At 44.4% G+C, this 23454-nt stretch overlaps 2 protein-coding genes across 2 annotated transcripts in view; one reads left to right on the top strand and one right to left on the bottom strand.

The window, feature by feature from the left end:
* The window catches only part of LOC126557820 (splicing factor ESS-2 homolog), a 126758-nt gene that overhangs the window by 29696 nt on the left and 73608 nt on the right, over positions 1–23454 (bottom strand). The window lies entirely within an intron of this gene.
* Positions 10017–23205, top strand: LOC126557882 (fatty acyl-CoA reductase 1-like). The gene is made up of 7 exons (XM_050213790.1): positions 10017–10114; positions 10309–10399; positions 21009–21257; positions 21335–21774; positions 21850–21914; positions 22001–22289; positions 22971–23205. The coding sequence occupies exons 1-7, from the start codon at positions 10020–10022 to the stop codon at positions 23197–23199; spliced, it is 1458 nt and encodes a 485-aa protein (XP_050069747.1). The 5' UTR covers positions 10017–10019; the 3' UTR covers positions 23200–23205.

The raw sequence follows: 23454 nt of genomic DNA on the forward strand, positions 1-23454 counted from the left end.
TTTTTTTGATGAATCGTGTTCTTGAAAAAACTAAAGCATTTTCACTTAGAATTCTGCATAACTGTGCCTGTTCATTCTATCCAGGATCTTCTTAACCTTTTCGAAATATTTGCTCAGCTTGGTGATGCTGAGATAATCCTTGATTTTTCCTTATCTTCATTGGTGGCTTTCTTCACAAACGAAAAAATGTTTTAACATCCACATTTGAAAGGAAAATCGAATGAAAATGTATTTGAATCAGTCCATTTTTTTTTTGTAAATTCGTTACAAATACACGTTATTGAAAAATATGTGAAAATTATTTATTAAGAAGAATAATCCAAAACACACCAATAAACCAAGGAACGTTATTCTAACAACTCAAGACTGCCTCCTGTTTGCTTTTAACTTTACAAAATACCGAAATATTTTTTTACTATTTTTTAACTATAATAAATCCACGAAAATGGAAAATCCACGAAAAATGGAAGCCTTTGCTTCCATTTTTTTTTTTATATTGCAAACTTTTCCAAATCCAACTGAATATTCTTGTTCCTCCAATTCAACGTGATGACAATTTTAAGCGTCCCACAGCCCAAAATTCAGCCCGCACAAACCAACATCTCACGCAGGAAAATTTATTACTCTCACATCCGGGAAGTAGATCAATGTGCAATGCGAGAAAAGAAGAAAGCATAACCGTAGCAGAAAGTATTATTTATCGTGCTTGCCATTTAGGAAGCAAAGACAAACGTACGCTCGTCGAATATCGAAACTCGACTCGGTAGACCGAAGGGAAGCAAAAACGAAAGAAACCAGTGGCAGAAGTCTATCGCAAACGGGTCTTCATATTTTTAGACATTCAAAACCCCGCGTCACCGCTGGGGTAACACACTGGCAGCGCATTCAATGCAACATCAGCAGCAGCAGTAGCTAAAGCTAAGGTCCACCCGATAAAACGCTCCAATGAAGGAGGTGTGAAAAAAGTGTTCGTAATTATAGAAATTTATTTTCCAATAAATTTGGAAGCACTTCCCGGGGAAGCCTTCTCGGTGCAGTGTTTTGTCACTGAGGCCGAAAGCAAGCCCCCACGGGCTACAAAAGGTTACATGTGGCATGGTGAGGTTTTCAAGTTCAGAGTTCGTTGGTTAATCTTTGGGTTTGGGATGCAGCTCGGCAACCCGCAGCGGGGCCACAGGGATATGTCCGTCAACGCGTGCACGATCGACAAACCGAAACCACAGAGGGTGTTTTACGCGTTTTGACACCCGAAAAGATTGATGGCACGAACGGGAGGGACAGCACTAGCAGCAGAAGCAGAGCAAGAGCAAGAGTAGAACCTTATCAGAGAGCATTCGCGGCATGACGCGGCGTACGAAGAAAAACTTTAACGATTATTTGTACTGCTTCCGCTTCCTAAAAGAGATGCACTCGTTCGCTCATTCATTACTTTCGTCCTTCCGTGCTATACTCAGCCGCTAATCGAAGGGCCAGCGGATGGGTAAATAGTATGCAGAAGGAAAGCGAATAGACGGAAAGCGAAAGTATAATTTATGTTTTATTTTGACACTTTTATACCAGGCATTTGTCATGGACGATCGGCCACGGGGTGCTGGTCCCGTCATTAGTCAGCTCGGGTTCCCATGGATGACCCATCTTCCGACACCTCCGTCACGGGGCCCATCGACAATGGAAATGGAGTCATTTTCACTTTGTTGTCTCTTCCCTGCAATACATTACGTTTCACTGCAAAACGTCTTTGATCTCATATGCAAATGTTGGCCAAGACAACACTGCACAGAGAAAGGCTTCCAGCTGAGGAACAGCTTAAGACGTTTGCTTGCGCGCGTGTGTGTGTTTTGGGACCGGAGAGAAAAAGGACTTTGGTGGCATCTGCACTCTCCGTGGCTGTCGGTAAGATCGTTGAAAGTGACACCACCGTTCCTCACTCCCGGCGATCCTTCGGCAAACGTCGACCACTCGCGTGTGGAACGTGTGGAAAGTTTATGTTTTTCATTTTTCGCTTTTTCGTGCTCTCGTTTAACATCTTTCTTCTTTACCTGTGTATTCTTGCATTTCTGTAAGCAGTGATACAGTTTCCCATTGCCCGAGTTTTGTTTATGCATGTTGCGGTACCCGGTTGTGGCCTCCCGGTGAGGTCCTAGAACATGCTCTGCCTATCCCAACAACTGCGACGGGAAAACCCTTTGCCCAAGCCAGAACTCTGCCCTAAACATGCAAACATTCCGTGACAAATTGTTACAAACAGTGCTCGAATATTCGAAACGCTATCCGCGCAGTTTGTTTACGACACCCTTCGTTCTTCTCGATCATCTTGCGTTTGCTTCTGTTTCGGTCGATCCTCATCCTCATCCACTGCTCAAGTAAACTGTTCGGCGCACGAAAGGGGACAGCAAAAAGAAGGGGGAAAACGATAACGGAACGGGTCGCGTGTGAAAACGATCTGCTTCCACTTGAGTTGACAGATGACAGTATCGTTCCCTTGCGCATCCATTTTCCAAGGACACGAATTTGAAAGTAGAAGAAAGTGAACCCACTACACAAGGACCACCAAGGATCCTGACAACCACACACACACACACACACACGGCTCACACAAATCGCCCCCATCGGGACACACATCCCGGTGGCAAACTTTACACAGATTTTCACTCATCTCAAGTAGGTACGGTGTGTTGCTCTTTCACATGCGATCGCACAAACAGCTAACGATGACGCCAATTTCCGCCTGGGAGACAGAAAGGCTTAACGCACAGTTCATGCGCAAAGCAAACGATCGTGTGCTTTGATCGTGCGTTTGGAGCGGCGTTTGATTGACACTGCTCATCAATGCGAGAAAGGTCGAGAGCTAATTAGCGACACCAGTGTGTTACGGGCGCCGGGGAAAATTTTATGCTCGTCAAGTCCGCCGGGTCGAGTGGCGAACAATGACGTGACATGAACGTGGAGCGCCGACTCAGAAAACTGATCCTTATCAAAAGAACTGAGAAGGGGTTTCTTTCTTCGGCAAGTATATCGTTAGCCAGCAGCGCATAGGAATTAGGCGTGAACCGTTTGGGCGAACGTCAATCAAAACGAACCGATTCTTTGTCGAACGCACTCATATACAAGTTTCTATGGATTTGTTGTAGAAAAATATGTATTGCAATTAGAAAATTTGTTCGTTTTATTTATAACATCTGAAAATTGATTGTGTTACAATATGAATATTAGGGGAATATTTTTTATGCTCAAAAAATAATTCCATACAATGTATGTCGGCTGAGCCATGTGAAGAGTTTCGAAGCACCGAATAAAACTAAGAATCCCAAAGGTTTCTTTATGTGAAAAATGTAAAGCATTTAGCCTGAAGAAAACTATTTCATTGGATAGTGTGCCATATTGTCATTGCAATACATTTTCCATGAAGAATCTTATTACGTTCCAATAGCAATAAATAATTAATCGATAGATAATATTTTTTAAAGTACGTAATAATTATGCATATGTTTTATTCTGACCATCGTTACTAAGATGAAGACATTGTAAATTATTAGCTACCCTTTTTGCTTCGGAAAAGACTTTAACTAATAGGTTCCTACTTAAATTCCGTTAAAATACTTAGACAGCTCCAAACCTGCAGATAATTTAAAATTTACAGATTATTGAATTCTCGAAAAACAAAACTGATTGAGTACTGTTGAGTTACAGACAAGCAATGATTCAATGCAGCAATTAAAAAAAATAATTTTAACTTTTTAGTAGCCATAATCGCAATAGTTTAAGTAATAGATAAGCCACATCCGCAATAGTTTTGTATTAATTTTAATAACTGTTTTTGTGTCTTGTTTGAACTTAATCAAAAATAAAAGGATCCTAAAAACTTTGTTTCTTTTTACTATTTTATTATAGTTCAACTTGTAACACAAAAACAAAACAGAATAAAGATGTTGAGGATCACACATTTTTGGAATTTTGAAACACATTCGATCGATGTGCGTTCCTCGCTGTGCGTAGCATCGAGTGCTTGCAGCGTTTCACAACAGATGGCGCTGCTCAAGCTTTGCTGAAAGCTGACGAACACGTGTTTTGATTTATGTTTCAAAATTTATATTTCTTTCTTTTGATCCAGATGTTTAGTTTAGCGCAAAAATTGTTTTCTCAATAATCGAAATCTATTCAACGTGCTTACTTATCTTTCATAAATATTACAAAGACATAACACAATAAAATCGATACCAAATGAGGTGTCCGCCGCAATGTTAAACCAACGTTGATTAGCAGAAAGTGTTGTGTTGTTGCTTTTTAAGGTCATTAATCACTGCATGAACAATTTAATCCATGAAACAAAAAACGACCTTCATACGTGGTAACCACCGTCCATTATTGTGCGCCGGGCCACAAACTAGTTCGATAATTTATGCTAAAAGCCAAACGCCAGCTCATTCCGGAAGTCTGCAGAAAGGATGCGGTGTAAGCTTTGGACAAAACAAAAACACACTCACATATGCTCCTTCTGCAGCTCGATGCTCGAACAATCTATCTCTCCCATTCCGTATGTACTTAACGCCAATGTCACATCGTTCAATGTAGTGTAAATCCAGCCCCATTTAGTAAGCTTCACCGCTGCATGCCTTTTCGCGCGTAAGAAGCTATATTGCTGGCTCAAAGGTCAGCGTAAAAACCCTTTTCCAAGGAAATTCAAATGATTTTTTGAACGAGATACTCAACTCTGTTGCGCATCTGACCGTTGAGTTTCACTCGGCTAGTTTTTCCCATATCTTTTCAAGCCCGTTTTTCTAATCGACTGAGAAGCTAGGGCAACCTTGACCAAAATCCCTTCACCGAATGCATCAAATGTCGCACTAATAAATGCGGCCCAGCCCGAAGGTCTAAATCACGCGATCGATGCGTCTCCCACAAACCGCCCGGACAAATTGAGCATGAAAGCGATACTGTTTGTCCAGGGATCCAAACACGCACACACGCACACGATGCTCAATATCAACGTTTTAATAATACAAAAGGCGTCTCTCATAAACCCACCGCCGATGACGTTAATATTAATAGGACAAAAAGAAAACTTCATTTTAAGCCAACCAACCTAGAGAGCCCCGCATAAGCCCCCGCTACAGATCAAACCATACACAGCCGGGTCGAGTATTTTTTTCATGGTTAAGGTTACTCGCTCATAAAAAATACACCAAAACGATCACAACCCACACCGTCCAGTGGTAGATATTGCAAGATAAACATCTCAAACCGTTACGGAAGATCCACCAGGCCAGGCGATCCGATTGTGCGGTGCGCTTGTAATCCGACAACGGCCGGCGTCATCTACAGGAACAAACTCACACATCACAATCTGGTACCCATCGTACGGCATTCCATCGAGAACATTCATGCTAATGTTTTGAACTTGATTTGTTGCACCGCATCACCGGAGGATCAACGAATTCGTGCAGGAGGGAAAATAAATTTTCTCCTCCTAGCTTGCGTAGTATGTGTGTGGGGTCGTGCCGCAGCATAGGCCTGCACCCTCAATGATTGGATTTTGCATAATCAGATTCCTCACGCGATCAACCCCCGATGGTGACCGGTTTTCGGACAGAGCCGTGAGCCGGAAATTCACAACGGGAGAAAACAAAACATCGCGCGTTTGATGGTGGCGAGGTGATGGAAACGCCAGAACACCTGTATTGATGGTTACCGCCCAGATAATTAAATGCCAAAGCAGTACGATACGATGACCCTGAACTTCGGAATCTTCCTTGCGGAAGGTGCCGAATTTTGGCACCAATCCTTTTCTTTTCGGCAACCATTAGATATTCCAGCTAACGAAAGACAAAATTTGCAGATGCTGTTTTGAGTCTGTTCAGTAACTGTAGGATTTATTGGTCAATGTTAAGTGTTGTGTTTATGACTAACAGACCTGACGTATCGGACGATCGCCTTGGAGGTTTTTTGCATGTATTGATCAAGAGCTTTCTAATATCATGAATGCAGCTTAAAGTTTTGTAGGAATTTTCTGCAGTTTGCGAGAATCAGTACAGGAACTGGTGATTGCTATTACTCCTCTCGATCAAGATACTTAAATAAATCACAATGTGTTAAGAATGTGCAATACAAATAAAAATGTTCCCATTATTATGCAACGGAGCCATGCGCCATGCGTCAACAGAACAGACTCCGTTTTCAAAATATTCCCTTAGCCCTTCGCGTTTGCCAAACAACAAACGATCAATAAACAATGCAACAAACTGGAATTGCTAAGCGCCAGCTTAATTTACGTCACCACCAGCACCACCACCGATAGGAGATCAAAAACACAACGCACAGAACTTTGACGTACAAATAATTACCTAAGCGGAACTGGAATCTTTCGGATGCAAAACTGGCTTCAAAACAAATGCGTTCTAGCACGGGGCACCAGAAGCCGGTTTTCGGTGTAATAGAATGTAATAGATTAAACCCTCGATCGGACTTTGGACGAGTGACTGACTGACTGGCTGTATCTTGCTGTCCCACATTCAGTCGCTTAACTCTCAGCACGGGCGTCCGGATACTGTCATTGAGCTGTCCCTCGTACCCAAAACGTTCTCTTTGGTGAACTTTGAGATAGTACGAGCCCCAAAAACCAAACACCCTGCGTTCAAAAAAGTACAAACCGAATCACTGCAGGCACAAACGAGTCATTAGTACAAGTAAAAAAAAAAACCTTCTTACCAAAAAGATCGTCAACTCACGTTCGATCATTGCTGACGAAAATGATACGTTCGACAAAATATACCACGAACGATAGAGAAAAGAGCAGCAACAAAAAATGGCACGCTAAGCCCAACGCCAGAAGGTAATTAATTCTTGGATGTCATGACACACGCTAGAACTTCAGTACGTTACAAAAACTACAAAAACTAAATCTGCTATCCGTACGGTTAAAATTAGGCAATGAAAAACTTCCCACAGCAGCACGGCTTATTACGTGCAGAGTCTCACATTAGCTTCGGTAAGTTATTCGATCATAGGCGACCGAAAATTAACCGACAGTGCGTCACCAACGTGCATGTTTTTCTTTCTATGTACCTCCCCATCTGTGAAGGGGACCTGCCTCTGTGTGTTGTACGGTACGGTACAATCGAGCAACTGGACAAAAGCTGCTTAAAATTTGAAACCATGAAATATTCCCGCACGTAAAAGAAGTAGAAGTAGTGGTTCACAAAACCACGAACGACTCGTACGATCGTACGATCGTGTTTATCTATCGACCGCTACTTACGAGCGACCTTCTGGAAGGTTATTAACGTACTCCATGCCAGCAGATAACATTAAGCAATACTAATTACAATCGATCGTTTCCTGGCTGCGGGCGGGTTACTCCTACCGGGAGTAAAATTACAGGATATTCCACTCATCAGGAACGATGACGTTGTAGGAAACACATCGGAAAGTTAGATGCCAAATGCATCTGATTAATTTTGACATTGATGGTAAGCTTTTTTGTTTGCAACTAGAACTAGAAACTGTTGCAGTCGGATCAATTCACCCCTTTTTTTCCAAGGTTAAACGGTGGCTCATACTGATCTTTAGTTTTACGCAAGTGATCCTATAATTATGGTCCACACTGCTCCGCTACTGTCCAGTGGGGGATTTCGCGTTCCTCTTTAATGAAACTATTTGGTATGCATCGGCGCACTGTAAAGACGCAACGCACACGACAAATGGCGTCACTAGTTCTGTACGTTGAACTGGCAGCAGAACACCTCCCCAACACTACTACTACAGATGTTTGTGTGTGGTGCGTCCTTAGATTGTTCGGCACGACGGAACAAGCAGTGTGAGGGGCGAAGAAGCTGGTCAAGAATTTCAGACAATGACTTTGGAACTGTTGTCCCAAAGATGATTGACAGTTAGAACCGCGCGGTGAAGCGATGATCCTCTGTGTTATTGATGCGAATTATTTGCCTCTTTTTACGCTGCTAGTCCTTCGAAAATATCGATAACCGTTCATTATTTATTTACTGTCTGCATTCTTAATGAAGAGAGCAAATACTCCCAGCGAATGTTGAGATTATGATGGTGTGTGCTGTTCCCTGCCAAATTGTGTCATTTTGGCTACTACCACTATTTAGAAGGCCACCCATTTCACTCAACCGTGATCCTATAATTGGCTTATTAACATATCGGTACAAAACAAAAGCCACCCATTTACCTTCCCCCCCCCCCCCACCCTATGGGGTGGTGATCGTATTTCACCATTTCGGTTCGTCATTGGGTGGAGTTCACGCACGAAGGAAATCCGATGTGTGTGCGATACGAATTTTCTCCATCAGCCTCCAACAGTCTAGTGGAAACCGTGTGACAACAAGAAAACAAAGCTACCAAAAAACTCTTTAAAATAATGCTATATTCTGTACATTTCATCCTACTTTTGTATTGGGCGTGCTATGTAATTGTACTACTTGTCCGATATGCTCCGGTGGATTCCATTTTTGGGACGGCGGTGAAGACTTTTTCGGTCTAGAAATGCTCGAATCCGCAAGCCTGTTGCAATCTGTGGCCTTTTGCGATGAAATTGTTCATCTACGCACCTGTCATAAAGCGTTACCGTAACGGTGGGCCAACGCCGACATCGAGCTGCCCGGCAGTAGGAGGATGACCCAACAGGCCCATTCGCCAATAAACTTATCGTTGGCACCGTTTACCCGACAGCAACAATTGCAATGTTTTTCGCTTGTACACCAATACACGGAGAGACCACGAAATGCAGCTCTAAAAGCGTTCGTTTAGAGGCGCCTGCACCTGACCGACCCAGTAACCGGAAGCTCTGTTTCGCACACTGTTTAATATCCAAAGCTGGGTTTTGGTTTCCGATACAAAAGGAAAAAAGGAGGAAGGCTTACATAAACGGCAATGAAGTTGGATAGCAAAAAAAAAGGTCTGATGTAAATAATAATATTTATCGGGTGACTTATATTACTCCAGTTTTGCAGTAACGCACTGGAGCTTCCTTCCCTGTTTGTCGCTTTATCAAACAATAAAGCATTGTAAATAAAGGTAAATTGTATACAAAAGCAACGAGCACCACAACTGCCTGAAGTCGTCCATTGATTCTCATGTGACTAGCGTTCAAAGTCTCCTCATCGTACGCAGTGGAAGAGCTTTCAAATTGATCTACTTAAGTTGACTGTGAGAATCAATCTTGCTCAGCTTTAGGGCCAAAATGCTGAAAGTCATCCAACTACCATACGTGCCGTAGTAGTACAACAGGTCGCCCAATTCGCATGTACCGAAACATGGACCAACAAAAAAAGCTCAAAAATCCTAACCTTCATTTCGTTTCTTTTCGTCCCCATTCTACTCTTTCTTTGTTCATGCCTTCGTACTATCCTGTACATCATTCGTTCAAATCAGACGTATCACGACATGCTAGCCACAGCTAATTTCTAGCATAGTCACACACACACACACACAAAACTCGCCTCCCCCAGCGGATCGACTCCCAGCCTAATGCGCCAACCGAAAGGAAGGCCGGCACCGGACGTCATTTCCCACGAATAAAGGTAGCGTCGGTGTTTGGTGCGACTTCTACTCTGCGCTCGCGCCGCATTAGGTGCGCACGGTCGTTTTGGGACACCGTACCGTCAGATCATTGCCAGCGGTCGGACTGAACGGGTGGTTGGTCAGCTCCACAAAGCACAAGAAGAAAGAAAATCCGAAGTGATATACGAAATAGCGTGAACGTGAACGGGCGGTGTTGATGCGTGTGGTGCTAGAGCAGCCTCAGGTGGATGCTCTGGGGATATTGGTGTCTTTTTTTTTTTTTAAGAACGTTTAGTTTGGTTGAATGTTGTGAACATTAAGAGTCACGAAGTGGTGATACATATCACGTGAGTTGCTGGTGATCGCTCTGCAGCTGTTTAAGTGTGAGCCTTAAAGCATAAGCAGGGCCGTTTTTGTGTGGCCCAACTGAGTGTGTGTTTTAAGAAGCGTCCCCGTAGCATTGCTTACCGAACAGTAAGGGATACAGCCCCGGCACAATCATGTCCGGCATAAGTGAGTTCTATCGCGACAAGGTGGTGTTCGTGACCGGTGGTACCGGCTTCATCGGGAAGATCGTGGTGGAAAAGCTGCTTCGGTAAGAGAAACCCAAAGGCACTGTGGTTCCAACGATCCTGCCACACACACCGTCGACATTTTTCCCCGTTTTTCTTCGTTGGAGCATCACCACTCATCACTGTTTTGTTTCGTTTCTCTTCTTTTTTTTTTCCTCCCTCGATCTCATCTGTATTTTCACCACATCGAATCGCGTGATCGTGCCATCCCGAACAGAACGTGCGAAGTGAAGGAAGTGATTTTGATGGTGCGCGAGAAAAAGAACACGCTGCCAGAGCAGCGCATCAAGACACTTTGCGCATCGCCGGTGAGTAGAGCTGGACGTAACCGTGGCCTGGCTTGATTCCATATTCCTCCGTTCCGTCTTAATGGGGACCTATATCGCCAAGACCGCATCCAAAAGGGGCTTTCAATCAAATGGCCGCATCCGTTCCGATCATGCCAGCCTCAGCCCGCGAGCTCCATTTTGAGCGTTACGCAATGCGTGACTTTACTGCCGTAATCTGACGCCGATTGCATTATGAACGGCGGCAAAGTTTGTTTGTGCATCTGTGGCTGGAGAGTACGGGCGGCAAGTCGTCTAGTCAGATTAGGGTTCGAACGCTTGCGAAAGCTCTCTTAAAATGTCGATAGTTAGGACGAATAGTTCAAGAAGACTGAAGAAGAGATTTTGAGATGTTGTCAAATAGTCAAATCCCCCGAGGTAGAGTTACAGAAACTGCAAAACATTTTATCAAAGATATTTTTATCATAAGTTTACAGTTCGTTAGAGCGAAATTGAAAGTCAGTCACGTTGTGGAAAATTCAACGATCCTGCCCGCACACATCGAAAGTGAAGCGATAAGAGCGAATATCGAACGTTAAGAGCCAAAGTCACTGAGTTGCTCAAGGATTAGCTGAAGCTTTGAGCGATACACACAAAAATAATTAGCAAGAAAAGCTAATTCGCCCAAAAAAAAACTAGCGGAAATGCCACCGCCAATCATCAGGTTCATCCATAATGGATTGGCTGCTTGAAACTGGCCAATATTCCATATTCATAATGGCACCCTGCTTCCGTTTAACTCTTTTTTTCCCTATCTTAACTTGGCAATTACGTTTGTCGTAAGGTCGTTAAGCACTTTTACCAAAACCTACATGAGACACCGGACACATGAGTCACAGCTAGGGCACAACAGTATAAACACGACCTCATTAGAGGCGAACGGGCAAACACTTTCTACGGCTGGCACAATTTTTATCGGCAACAGTTTTGTGGCCGTGTATTGTTTTTGTTTTGTTTTTTTTTTTTTTTTTCGGCGGGACCTATCAACCCTGCTGTTCGCCCCCTTTCCAGCGCCCTGCAAAGTCAATGTTAGACTTCTTCCCCATCGTAACGGCGTGCACCCAGTTTCCCGACCGTGGAGCACAAACGGAACAGAAAGCGAAAAGTAGGCGCGAAACAATTAACACGTGTTACACAATTATTGATTATGCAGCAGGCTATGGCTGACGACGCTCCTCCATCATGATGGTGATGATCGTGTCGTCGCCCATGATCATGCTGCTGCTGATGCCGACGTGAAAAGGGAAAAGTGACACCCCGAACCGGCAACATAAGCCGTCCTGGATACTTAGACCGTAACTTTATTGATGGAAGATGTTTCATGCATGGTAACGTGCGTTCAGTACACACACACACAAACACACACACACACACAAATAACTCATTCCCAATCTGCCCGCAAAGGGATGAAACGGTATTCAGGCAGAAAGCATCAATCAGTATGCTGATGTTGGGGGGTTTTTACGCATAAATAGGACACTTACACCGTACTCCTCGATTCGGCACTAAGCAAACACACGGGTATTACGGCGTAGTTTCGACCCGATTGCCACAGATTGCTCCGGTCGAGGTCAAACTGTTGGGGGAGTGTATCCATCACAAAAAAAAACTGACGCGTAACTTCCAAAAGTGTATGAAGTTTGCGCTATGCAAAATATAAAAAAAATCGACACCAACTATTGCCACCGTTGTCACCGGAGACGATTTTAACCGGTCGGTGTTTGATTTATCATCGCATCACCGTTTGACCCTGATATTTCTCACAGTTATCTTTTGTCGCCGTTACGCACCTGTGACGGCGTTACGTGCACGATCGGCGCTGGGCTCTCTGTGCTGGTTGACCCGTTCGGATCACTGGGTCAAGACGCTGCGCGCATGCTCAGTTGACAGCAAGGTCTTGGCAACCCTTTTGCGGCCAGAATGGGATTCCTTTTCTGTAGCTGGCACCTTATACGGAGGCCGCCAACACATTCGCTCTAGTTCTAGCGAGCATGATGGGGAGATATCTGTTGTTGTTTTTTTCCACAACTATTTGGCGCCATCACCTAGATCAATGCACGGCCCTTCCATTGGTAATCGGGTGAGATCGATCTCTACAGCTCTCGAGCACACTCGTGTAAAGTATGAAGGTGGCCTCCTCGAACGTCGACCACCTTCCGCTTATTCCCCCCCCCCCCTCACACACTTGGAGAGAGGAAAGATAAATAGTGGAAAAAACGTCAAGCGATTGCGATCGGAAACACGAACAAACAGTGGCATGCGAGGGCACCCGTTCTGTGCGGAGACCTGCCGCCTCTTGCTTAGCAGTGTCAGATATTATTCCATTTTAAACATTCATCATTCATCTACTCAGCTCTGATTTCATCGTTTTCATGAGAATATTCTGGGTGAGAATTATTTGTTTTGCCACCCATTGTTCTACCATCCTACAAACGTTCGTCGCTAAACTGCAGGTTCGTCGCTACTGCTCGAGCATTGAAATCTCTTGTTTGCTTATGGACATCGATTAACGAGTTTGAAGTGATCGTTTTTTTTTAGGAAGATTGCATAAACAATGCGAGGGGCGTGCGTCTATGTGTGTGTGTGTGTGTGTGTGTGTTTATGTGTGTGTTCCTTTATCGTGGAAAACAAATCTCACAAATAATGGAGCTTTGAGACGAATCGAGGAGCGCGTTGTCCGATAGGCGCATCCGATGAAAAATGGTGTGTGGTGGAGCTGATGAAAGCATCCGAAGCAACCCAGTGTGGTGTGAATTTCTTCATCTAGCGATCAGACGATTAGTGCTGGAAGAGGGATTTTTCGATCTTCTATTTGTTTGTGTGATGTCACACTACACTAACGATCCCGTTGCGTTGTTAACAGATTTGAGTTAGTGGATTTTTTTTTCAATATTATTTAACATATAAAACAAATTATTTATTTGAATTCTGCACGCACGGGCGCACTCTCGGTGCTGACACTTAGGTTACACTTCGGAAAATAAATACCACTCCAACGGTTTGCATGGCCGGTGCACCTAAACATGCGGTTGCAATTCGTCTGCATTCAATCAATAAAAACTGTTTACAAACAATACATTGCCAGGCAATAAAACTTGGCGTGTAAACGACCGTTTCAAACGCGATCGCCATCGACCATTTAAACGATTGCTAATATTTATGGCCCGTTCAAATAGTCTCCTGTCCGTACAGGTGCACTTATATTGATCTTTCAGCCAGCCCTCCGCACCCACCACCGCAGGCCGCAGTCGTACAAATCGTACCTCACAATTAACGTGTGGTAATAAAACATTCCCTTACGCTACCACACTGATTCACTCCTTTGGCTACCGTTTGACAGTGTGCAGAGAGTCATCAGAGTCATTTTGTCGCAGTATTTTGGATCACGCAAGCACTAAGATTTTGCCCTCTATCTTCGCTTGCAGATCCAAACTTCCAAGGTTCCATTGCCTGTGGAAGAAGGAATGTATCGCGAAGCCCCCTAAGGGAGATCGAGCCATTCGACCAAAAGCATATAAATGTCGGCAACAGGTGGTTTGAAAAGTTGTCCAACTCGCCTTATAGCATTGCCCCCATTTGTGGAGCACTTAAGCACCACCACAACTTGGCACTATTCTAGCGAAAATGTGCTCCGCATGTGTGTTTGTGTGTGTGTGTTGATAGTCGCTATCTTGAGGTACTAACGTACAGCACTCGGTTCGAGCTATATGTAACTGACCATCTCTGCAACGGTGGCAAGTTTGGTCGAGTTTCTACAACTGTCATAAATCAACAACCTCCCACGGACGCGGCTAGCGTTTGCTAAATCGCCTCGGCAGCGTCTACGCGAGCTAATAAGGCGAACTAATTTCGCACTCTGACTTCTTTCATCACCCTTTTACACTTTTTTTTATATAAACACATATATAAATGTTCACCTGTTCCTTCTGCTTGCTTAACCCCGCTTGTGCTCTTGTGGTACATTGTGGTGATGCTGAACCGTTCGCCAATCAATCAACTAAGCTTCAATCACACCACGGCAAAGCGAACGCCGCACAAATGCCGCGAAAGTAGTCGGTCAATCGTGACTATCAAATCAATTTCTCAGTTCGTCGATTACGTTTGGCCTCACCCGCGAATGTATTAAGCAATCGAGCTCGAGGTTCAAAACGCGTTCCTTGGCTTTTTTTGGCTACCAGCCGCGTGAAGCAACAATCCGGAAAACGAGCTTTCTGCTGCCACGGGAGAGTGAGAAAGTGAGATGTCTCAAAGAGATGGTTGAAACACAAATTGATCTTCAGTGTCCGGTAAGGCACAGCAAACGAACTAAACAGCACAAACCCCCAAACACGGTGGGAGGTCGAAGGTTGATCGATGTTGATCAGTACAAGATGCAAGAATGTAACAGCGTTTCTGAAGAAGTTGTCGTACGAGGATGATTGATCGTGTGAGGTCAAAGACAATCAAAAACAAAAGAAGTGAATGTTTACCTAGTGAGCATAAACATGATCCGATGTCCTATTGGGCACCAGACAATGCTTCAGAACGGCCCTTAAAAGCAATCTCAAGTACTTTAGAAGACGAATCACACGCATGCCTCGTCATCCGATTTGTTTTCTCAAAATATTAATTGCTTTTATGTCCAGTAGCAGCCGTCCTACACGAGCTGATACGATGAAACGGTGCATGAGTTATGCTAGTGGCGGAAAAGGTCTTAACTAGTTCTTCCGTTTTTGCCGTTAGCAGTAGGTCACTGCAGTCACTAAGTTAACGCTCCCAAAAGCGGCAAGAAGGAAACCTTGGCTTCAGCGACGGTTTCGGATGGAAGCGATGGTCACCTGCATCACGGCCGGAAATGAATCGTACGATGAGCTCCGTTCGTGACATCGATTTGGTTGAGTTTTGGAACTCCATTACAAGCTATGTCTGTGTGTGCAAGTTCCTCTGTAATTACCACGTGTTCTGCAGATGATGCGTAGATGAAGGACTAATTAACGTGCGACGGTATTCAATAATTCAAACGTCCAAATTCTTCCAACCCCGTCCGACCAACCCTAGCGTGCAACCTTTGTTGTCCACTTCCAATATTTAGAAGACGGAGAGTTGGAATTATAATTTGCAGCTAATGCGGCGATAAAGAACATTACTTGCTGCTCCATAATTCCGAATGGCGAAACCTTGATGTTACTTCCCTGGGGTACAAAATCCTCCCCCACCCTGGCACACAAACATGGACGGTACGACTTTGTCGTTTCCAAACGCGTGCGCGTGCTTCTTTGATCGTACCTGATCGCGCACCCGTTGGTGACAGTGACAGAATGTTAATTGCATCACAGCACAGTCATTGTTTTGATAGCAAATGGCGGCGGGGCCGAGAATTCATTTTCTTACACATCCACAAATGATCCGAGCGCAGTACTATCGGTACGGTATCGGAAGTTTCCGCCACTCGCGATCCACGATTGCACACTAATGATCTAACCAGTTAGTCAATACGCTCCTTGCTCTATCTGCCTTCCATGCTCGCCTAATTATTCTACAGAAAAACGCAAAATTTTCCAGAACCAGAGCACGATTCACGACCGGTTGGAACATTAAGGAGCGACACAGATAAATCACTAAAGAATCCTCGCACTAATTTGCATAATCGAGACTCGGGAAGCTACCCAGCAGAAAGCGAACCAAACTGGTTCGCCTCAGACACAAATCCAGCGATGCCAACAAAAAAAAATAAAAGAAAATATAAATGTTTGCGGAAGTTTTTACTTTCGTTTCATTCGAAACCGGTTCATCGGACCTGCCAGAGATGGTACGGACTTACAGCTGATCGGAAGCTGTGAGACAATATGGTGGTCAATACTGAGGGGCAGACAAATTTTACGATCCACAACATTCACCCATAAGTGCAACCACCTTGTTTCGAGGTAGAATGGAGGAAAAACAAAATTCGATCTCGAGACTACTGCAAACGAATCGAATCGAATTTGAATAAATTTATTAAACCAACATTAAGGATGGTGACAGAAGAAAGGAAAGTGGTGGCGCGTACTAGGGACAAAAAACAAAGGCACGCGACGTAACTAAATCGTAGAGCAACGTGTAAATTAATTTGTGCTAAAACTGTTGTCCCGTTTGTCGATACATTCATTATGCCTAATCCATCAGAATGGTTGCCTTTGCCTTCGTAAAGGCAACTATCAAGCTTACGTTTGCAAAGTGTCAAGCTATCAGCATCGGAGTGTGTTTCTCGCATAACATTTACATTCGTATCAGATGATTATAGCAAGTGAGTTCTGCTAACTTTGAATGAACAGCATGAATGAGTTGTGCCGTTTTGTCGCATGCAAACTATGGGGGAAGATACCGTTTTATAGCTTTTTTTTTGTGTTCGGGGCTGCTTGGGACAATTACCATAATTTGGTCTTCTAACACCGATAGCATATCGGGCACGGCATATCGGCTACTGTTCAGTAGCAACATTTGCAAATTATACAATTCGCTACCAGGTCAGTAGTACTCATGTTTCTTTGGGTTAGTAGTAGCATCGGAAACAGTAATCTGATGGATGGAATTTCAATACTACCATTAGCAAGATAAGGACCTTAGTCCCTTGTAAATATTTCCTGAAACAACGCATAGGTCCACAACAAATTTATGGTCCCTGGATTGAATGACCAATTTCAGACATCAGAGGCAATAAACACCTCATCAAGACAAACCACTTTAAAGGGACCAACTATAGAGCAGCATCTAGACGAATCTGCTGTAAATGGAAAGAAGGAAACAACGACAATTATCCGTAAAACGCTAAATAAACGAACCCTTTTTGCGTTTGTACATTATCGAGCTAACTGCTTGATAGGAGTAAAGTGGTATGCTGCACTTGAAAACCTGTTTGCAAATGTTCAGTTCCTGGTTGTTTTGTTTTTCGGCGATTGCCTTCATACCGCTACCCGCCAGGCGAACCGATACGAAAGCGATCACGTCATGCTAACGCTCTGTCCAAACATTTCAAACACTCTCCTGCGCACGCCGAATGGGTCCACATATCGAAGGTCAAAAAGCATCTTCTCGAACGATCCACACCGTAGTGAAACTGATCAGGTTCAGCCGTTGACGATCGTTTAAATTCTCACTCGGTGGGATGGCGTCTGCTTGCTGGAGAGCTAAAAAAAGAAACATTTATCCAAATCCTGATGTCTGATGTCTGATTTAGAGGGCAATTTGAGCCATAAGGACAGTACCTTACCGTACGCCGGCTGATTTTTGATAATGCCAAGAAGTGGTGGCTTGGGCCACTAACGGAACCATTGTCTGAAGGTGGACCACCTGGACCTGATCATGCGAAAGGGGGCATCATAAATTATCGATGCAGCATCCGATCGGTGTACCAACGGCCGAAAGCCGAACGAACAAAGTTCACCGCTATACTGGCCTGCTGGAGGGCCTGCTTTAGTATGCACATACTAAAACTGTGGGGACAGTGTCAAAGTTCAGTTTTTATGATGCCTTCTGATCGTGTCCATCGAACCGTCCTCCAAGAAGCTCCAGTTTGGCGATGGCGCATTCCAGTTGATCACATGCTTCTTGTGTGTGTGTGTGTGTGTGTGTGTGTGTGTGTGTGTGTGTGTGTGTGTGTGTCTTTATCTATTTATTTTTTCTTCTAAGTTGTTAAATGCGTCCCCTTCTTCACGCTAGACACGATCACTAATACTAATGATTGCCGCTTGTGAAGAGTGACGCGAGGCTGAACATTTCTCAAAATCAATCATATTAGCTAACCTAATCTCACCCCGATTTTGGATGGGGTGGTTTAAGCTAACGGATAAAACCAGTTTTCCACTCTTCTCTGCCGTTGTTTCAAGCTCCATCCAGCGAGGGGTGATACTTTCGATTTGACCTTCTTGTTCTTCGATTTGACTGTTTTAATTTTGTTTATTGCCGAAACGGTCAATTCTTTGGTGTTAATCGTCGCACATGCCCTGCACGGCGGATAGCACGAGCGTTTAGATATTAGGACCGGCAACTGCAAGTCTTACGTCCTTTAATATAGGTGTCTTAAAAACACGGTACGAAGAAACCTAAAAGGGAAAGAAACAAACACTTTTTTCTCTATGAGGAAAGGCAAAGAGTAGTGTTGGAAGTCGGAATCTTCCGATTGCATTTCTCTCCACGATGCAACAAAATGCAGTGAGCTGTGAAAAACAATGGAAAACACTGCGTTTTCTTTTGAATAATTTCGAACCGCCGCTGTGGACACAAAACGTAATCCGGTAACCGTGATGGGACCCCAAAAAAATACAAAAAGGAAAATCTTTATTCGCCATACCTTGGTGCATTCGCCTTAGTGACCGCCTCGTTACGCAAGGCTGACATGGACATGGAGCCGTCGTCGGTTAAGTGATGACCCTTTCATTCGTTATCGTGCACGGTCCCGTCGGATGTGGAAGCGACAACTAGCCACCATTCCCCCGGGGGAAGGCATTGGGACGGCTTTTGCACGACCACCAATCATCGTTACGCCATTACTGCACAACATCCGGACACGGTGTGTTGTATGTAGCGTGACTAGTACCGGAATTTATAGAAATTCCAAATTTCAAACCACACCTAACCTCACCAAACTCGCTTGCTTGTGCGAACCTGTCATAGTAGACAGCCAGATCTTGCACGATCGCTTTCGCTGCAGCGCGACTCACTAACCCCCTAATTGTCAAGCCTTTGCGGTATTGACCGATAAAACACACACACACCGGCACAAATGTGTTACTTTTCGGTAACCCAAAACTAGTCGACTGGTGTGCCAGAACGGCGTGTAAACAAAACCGGCAACCGATGTATGTAGTAAGTAAACGTCACAACGGAATTCAATCGGTGAAAAGTTGGCTGAGCGGTGACAGTGACACGACAGTGCAAAATGAGGACAAATGGAATAAGCTATATCAAGGGGGGCTAATGTACACGGGGTAGTGTTTTATTATTTTTGTTACGTTTTCTTCTCACTCCGCTCCGGACCGCTAGCTAAGGCTCCGCTGTAGTAGTTAGGCTGACAATTTTTTAATGGATATCCATTAGCAGTTATGTCATGCCGGTGGCCGAAACGCTACAGGACAATGTGTAAAAAAAACGTAAAGCCTTTTTTCGCTCCTCTGCTTCAAGCGTTGGATACAAAAATTTTCCTTAAGGAATTAAACGAAGATCGCAAGGGTTTTAGTCGCTTGAACGGGCACCCATCTTAAATATGATGCACTACGAGTATACACTACAATGCTTGTACTTTAACATTAGATCACCAGCTCTCTTACTTGCACACCGAATGAAATAAGAGAGAAACAGACACACAGAAACAAATTTTTTTTACTGCAGAAATTCGACGAAATCGGTGCTAAAAATCAAACCTAACATAACTTGCAACGAGAAGCAACAACATCAGTAGCAAAAGTAAAGCTGATTAGATGGATAGCAATTAAGCACGAGGCAATCAAATGTTACCTTTTTTATTGGCCGCGCGCGAATGTAATTTAGTGCAAGCGGCGACTGTGCTGTTCGAAGAAACGGGTGGAGCTTTGCTCAAACACAAACCAACACCAGAAAAAAAAGCAACCGCAAACTTGTTTTGATAGATAAACATGTTTAAAAAAGCATTTCAAATTGCTCACAAGATAACAATTTTTAACACAACACAATATTAAAAGAACGGAGTATTAATGAAGTTCCTCAGCAGACCCTTTGCCTCAGCAGACCCAGGAGAGGCCCAGAAACGATGGAACGATGATTGTAGCAATGATTAATGGTTTTCTTGTGCATGTAATTTTGCTCTCCATTAAACTATAAACGCCGAATTATTAAACAATCGTAAAGCGATCTTTGACCTATAACACCCATGACACGAGCACAACGCGAAAGCACAAATCAAATTGACAAACCGTGCACTGCTGCCCGTCCAAGCGTCCAAACACTTCCACGATAAACACATCAAATGGTCGTCAGCAATTTGGGTTTTGATCGATCGGGCAGGATGATAACATACTTAGGCACATCGAATTGGACTAAGGGCCACGTGGCGTGCGCGGCAAATATGGGACAGTCATTCTCGCTAAACAAAATGGATGAAAAGATAATCATGGCGCGCTTACTCAACGCTTAATATACACACCCGGACCCGCCGCCAGACGATCACCTCCAACGCTGACCGATCTGATTGGCTTCTAATTATTGAAACGGAAAGTAATTTCCCTTCGCTTCGGCCGACACTTTCCGACAGCCGTGAGGCCTTTCATCGAAAATCTTAAAGCTTATGCGTGGTTGTTTTAGTGCCACTAACAACCTTTTTTTGTTTTTGTTGATCGCCATTTGCTGTGAGGGTTAACCTTACCATGAACTTTTGAAGCTGGTAAGCATCATGCAGGAATACCCCCCTAGGGAAAGTTCGGACACTAATTGTGCAATCAAGCCACAGCTTGGTTCAGATGTCAGACGTGAAGAGACATTGGGTAACTCCGGTTAGATGTAGCATACAGAAAATAGAAAGGGATCGCTAGCATCTAGATAAATCGGATAAACGAATCGGCTACTTAGAATCTAACGCTGAACACCCTTCTATCTCTTCTAGATATTCGAACGTTTAGCTAAAAAGAATCCCAACTACCAGGACCGGATTCGTGTGATCGAAGGCGATCTCGAGAAGCCCAACTTTGATCTGTGCCCGGAAAGCTTGGACTATCTGAAGGAGCACACCAATGTCATCCTGCACATTGCGGCCACGGTAAAGTTTGACGAAGAAATGATCAAAGCAATCACGATCAACCTTGCTGGCACACGAACCGCGCTAGAGATAGGCCGTCAGTCCAAAAACCTACAGGTACGTACTTCAGCGAAACCGTGCGCCATTTCAGCATTACAACTTTGCTTCCGTTTGTCTGTATCGTCCGTCCGCAGAGTTTCGTGTACGTTTCAACGGCATACTCGAACAGCTACGACGAACACATTCAGGAGCGGGTCTATCCGATCGACTGTAACCCGGAAAAGATCCTGGCCAATCTCGACGACGAGAAGTTGATACAGGACGTGATCAAGTACTCACTCAAATGGCCCAACACGTACACCTTCACGAAGGCGCTCGCCGAAGCGCTAACGCTCGAATATCGCCAACACTTCCCGGTCGCGATCGTGCGCCCGTCCTGCGTTATGGCCAGCCTGAACGAACCGATACCCGGCTGGTGCGATTCGATCTACGGCACAAACGGCACGTTCATCGGCTGGTACTATGGTCTTATCCGCACGAGCCACATTGATCCGGAGGTGACGATCGATACCGTGCCGGTGGACTACGTTTCGAACGCGATCATTGCCGTCGGATGGAAAACATACATCGAAAGGTAATATACTCCGTGAGGCGTTAGTTTCAAGCTGGGCTGGTTTAATTACACCGTGCGTTGATAATCCTTTTCCAGAGCTCAGGAACCGGAACTGCTGGTGTACAACTGTGTCAGCTCCACCGACAATCCACTAACGTTTGGTAAGTGTCCAGTACCCGGCAGATGTGAGAAACATTCACTTTCACGACCTATTTGGCGGGCGGGTACCATTTCCAACTTCCAACAGACGAACGAAGACGTGAGTGTGAGAAGGCGTGCAAGAAGCATCCGCTCCTGACGGGGATCTACCGACCGATCACCTTCGCCTCGAGCAACGAGATCATGTTCCGGCTGTACTCGTTAGTGCTACACTATCTGCCCGCTTACATCATGGACATGGCCTTGAAGTTCCGCGGCGAGAAGCCTCGTCTAGTCGATACGTACATGAAGATCGATAAGGTCGTTGCCACGGTGAAGAAGTTCTCCAACACCACATACTTCTTTGACAATCAGAACATGAAGGACCTGTATCTGGCGTAAGTATCTGTCCGGGGCATTCTAGCTTGTGGTTGGCAATGCAACGTTTGCTTTAGCAGCGGTCTGCATACTAACAAAAAATGGCTGCTTGGCGCATAAAAGCCTATAATGTAATGTAGTAATGAAACTACTCAACGGCACACAAGTCAGTTTGGTCAGTAGTAATATAAATTAAGGAATAGACATCACAAAAAGTTGGTCAAAAGTAGCCAACGTTTTAAGAGGGCAAACTTTTAGAGAGAGCAAAAACGATCATCACTTGGTCATATGTTTTTTTCGTTTCTTGCTTCATGGAAAGCACGCATCATTTTTGTTTGTTTATTATACGTTCCAACTCCTAATGAATTCCGATGGTTAATGATGGTAATTTTTTTTTTCAAATTGCTTTACCTCATACTCTTCGTTGCAGAGAACAGAGAAAAAACAAAGAAGCTTATATGAGCTCGAAATCGTTATTACCGTTGTTTAGGCAATAGTTAGTTGTTTAGGGTGGTTTGAGCTCCAAAACTCTCGTAATTATCCACACGACAACGATTAATTAGTGGTGAAAAGATTCAATACATTAACCACATGCTTCCAATTAAACTTTGCCACCCAGATAACGTGTTTTATCAAATATATGGTCAATTTGCAAATGATTTAACATTTTCCCATCTCCTTTCTATTGTTTCCATCGACAGCATGAGCCCAGTAGACCACCAACAGTACCCTTGCGATAACCGAAACTACAGCTGGCGTCTGTATTTCGAGGTTGCCGTGCCAGGGCTGAAGAAATACTTCTTCAAGGAGGACCTAAACAACGTGAAGCGAGCCCGCCAGGCGATGCGCAAGAAGGAGCTGATCGTGAACACCACGGTGTTTCTAATCGTCGGCCTGATACTGCTCCAACTTTACTATCTACTGCGCTAATGAAGACCCTTTGCGCCGCATCGGCCAAAAACGAGCCGGTTTGTGACGATGATGATCGATGCAAGCGGTCTGAAGGCGTGTCCGACAAAAAAATATCCCCCACAACAATCCGGTGTCCAGCGTGCTCGACTCCTCGACTCGAACTCCTTGCCCAGGGCCAACTTCAGCTCTGGTCCAAGGGCACGGGCCCTAGTTATGGAAGATCGATTGGAGTCAGTGGCTGGGACAACGTGGGAAGTATATCGCCGGCTGGGC

Source organism: Anopheles maculipalpis, chromosome 2RL, assembly GCF_943734695.1.
Source record: "Anopheles maculipalpis chromosome 2RL, idAnoMacuDA_375_x, whole genome shotgun sequence".
NCBI lineage: Eukaryota > Metazoa > Arthropoda > Insecta > Diptera > Culicidae > Anopheles > Anopheles maculipalpis.

What these genes read in the sequence shown, in the direction of transcription:
- LOC126557882 (XM_050213790.1), top strand. Translation starts at nt 10,020, where the DNA reads ATGTCCGGCATAAGTGAGTTCTATCGCGACAAGGTGGTGTTCGTGACC. An exon ending in GTGGTGGAAAAGCTGCTTCG is followed by an intron (nt 10,115 to 10,308) that starts GTAAGAGAAACC and finishes CATCCCGAACAG; the next exon opens with AACGTGCGAAGTGAAGGAAG. An exon ending in GTCAGTCCAAAAACCTACAG is followed by an intron (nt 21,258 to 21,334) that starts GTACGTACTTCA and finishes GTCCGTCCGCAG; the next exon opens with AGTTTCGTGTACGTTTCAAC.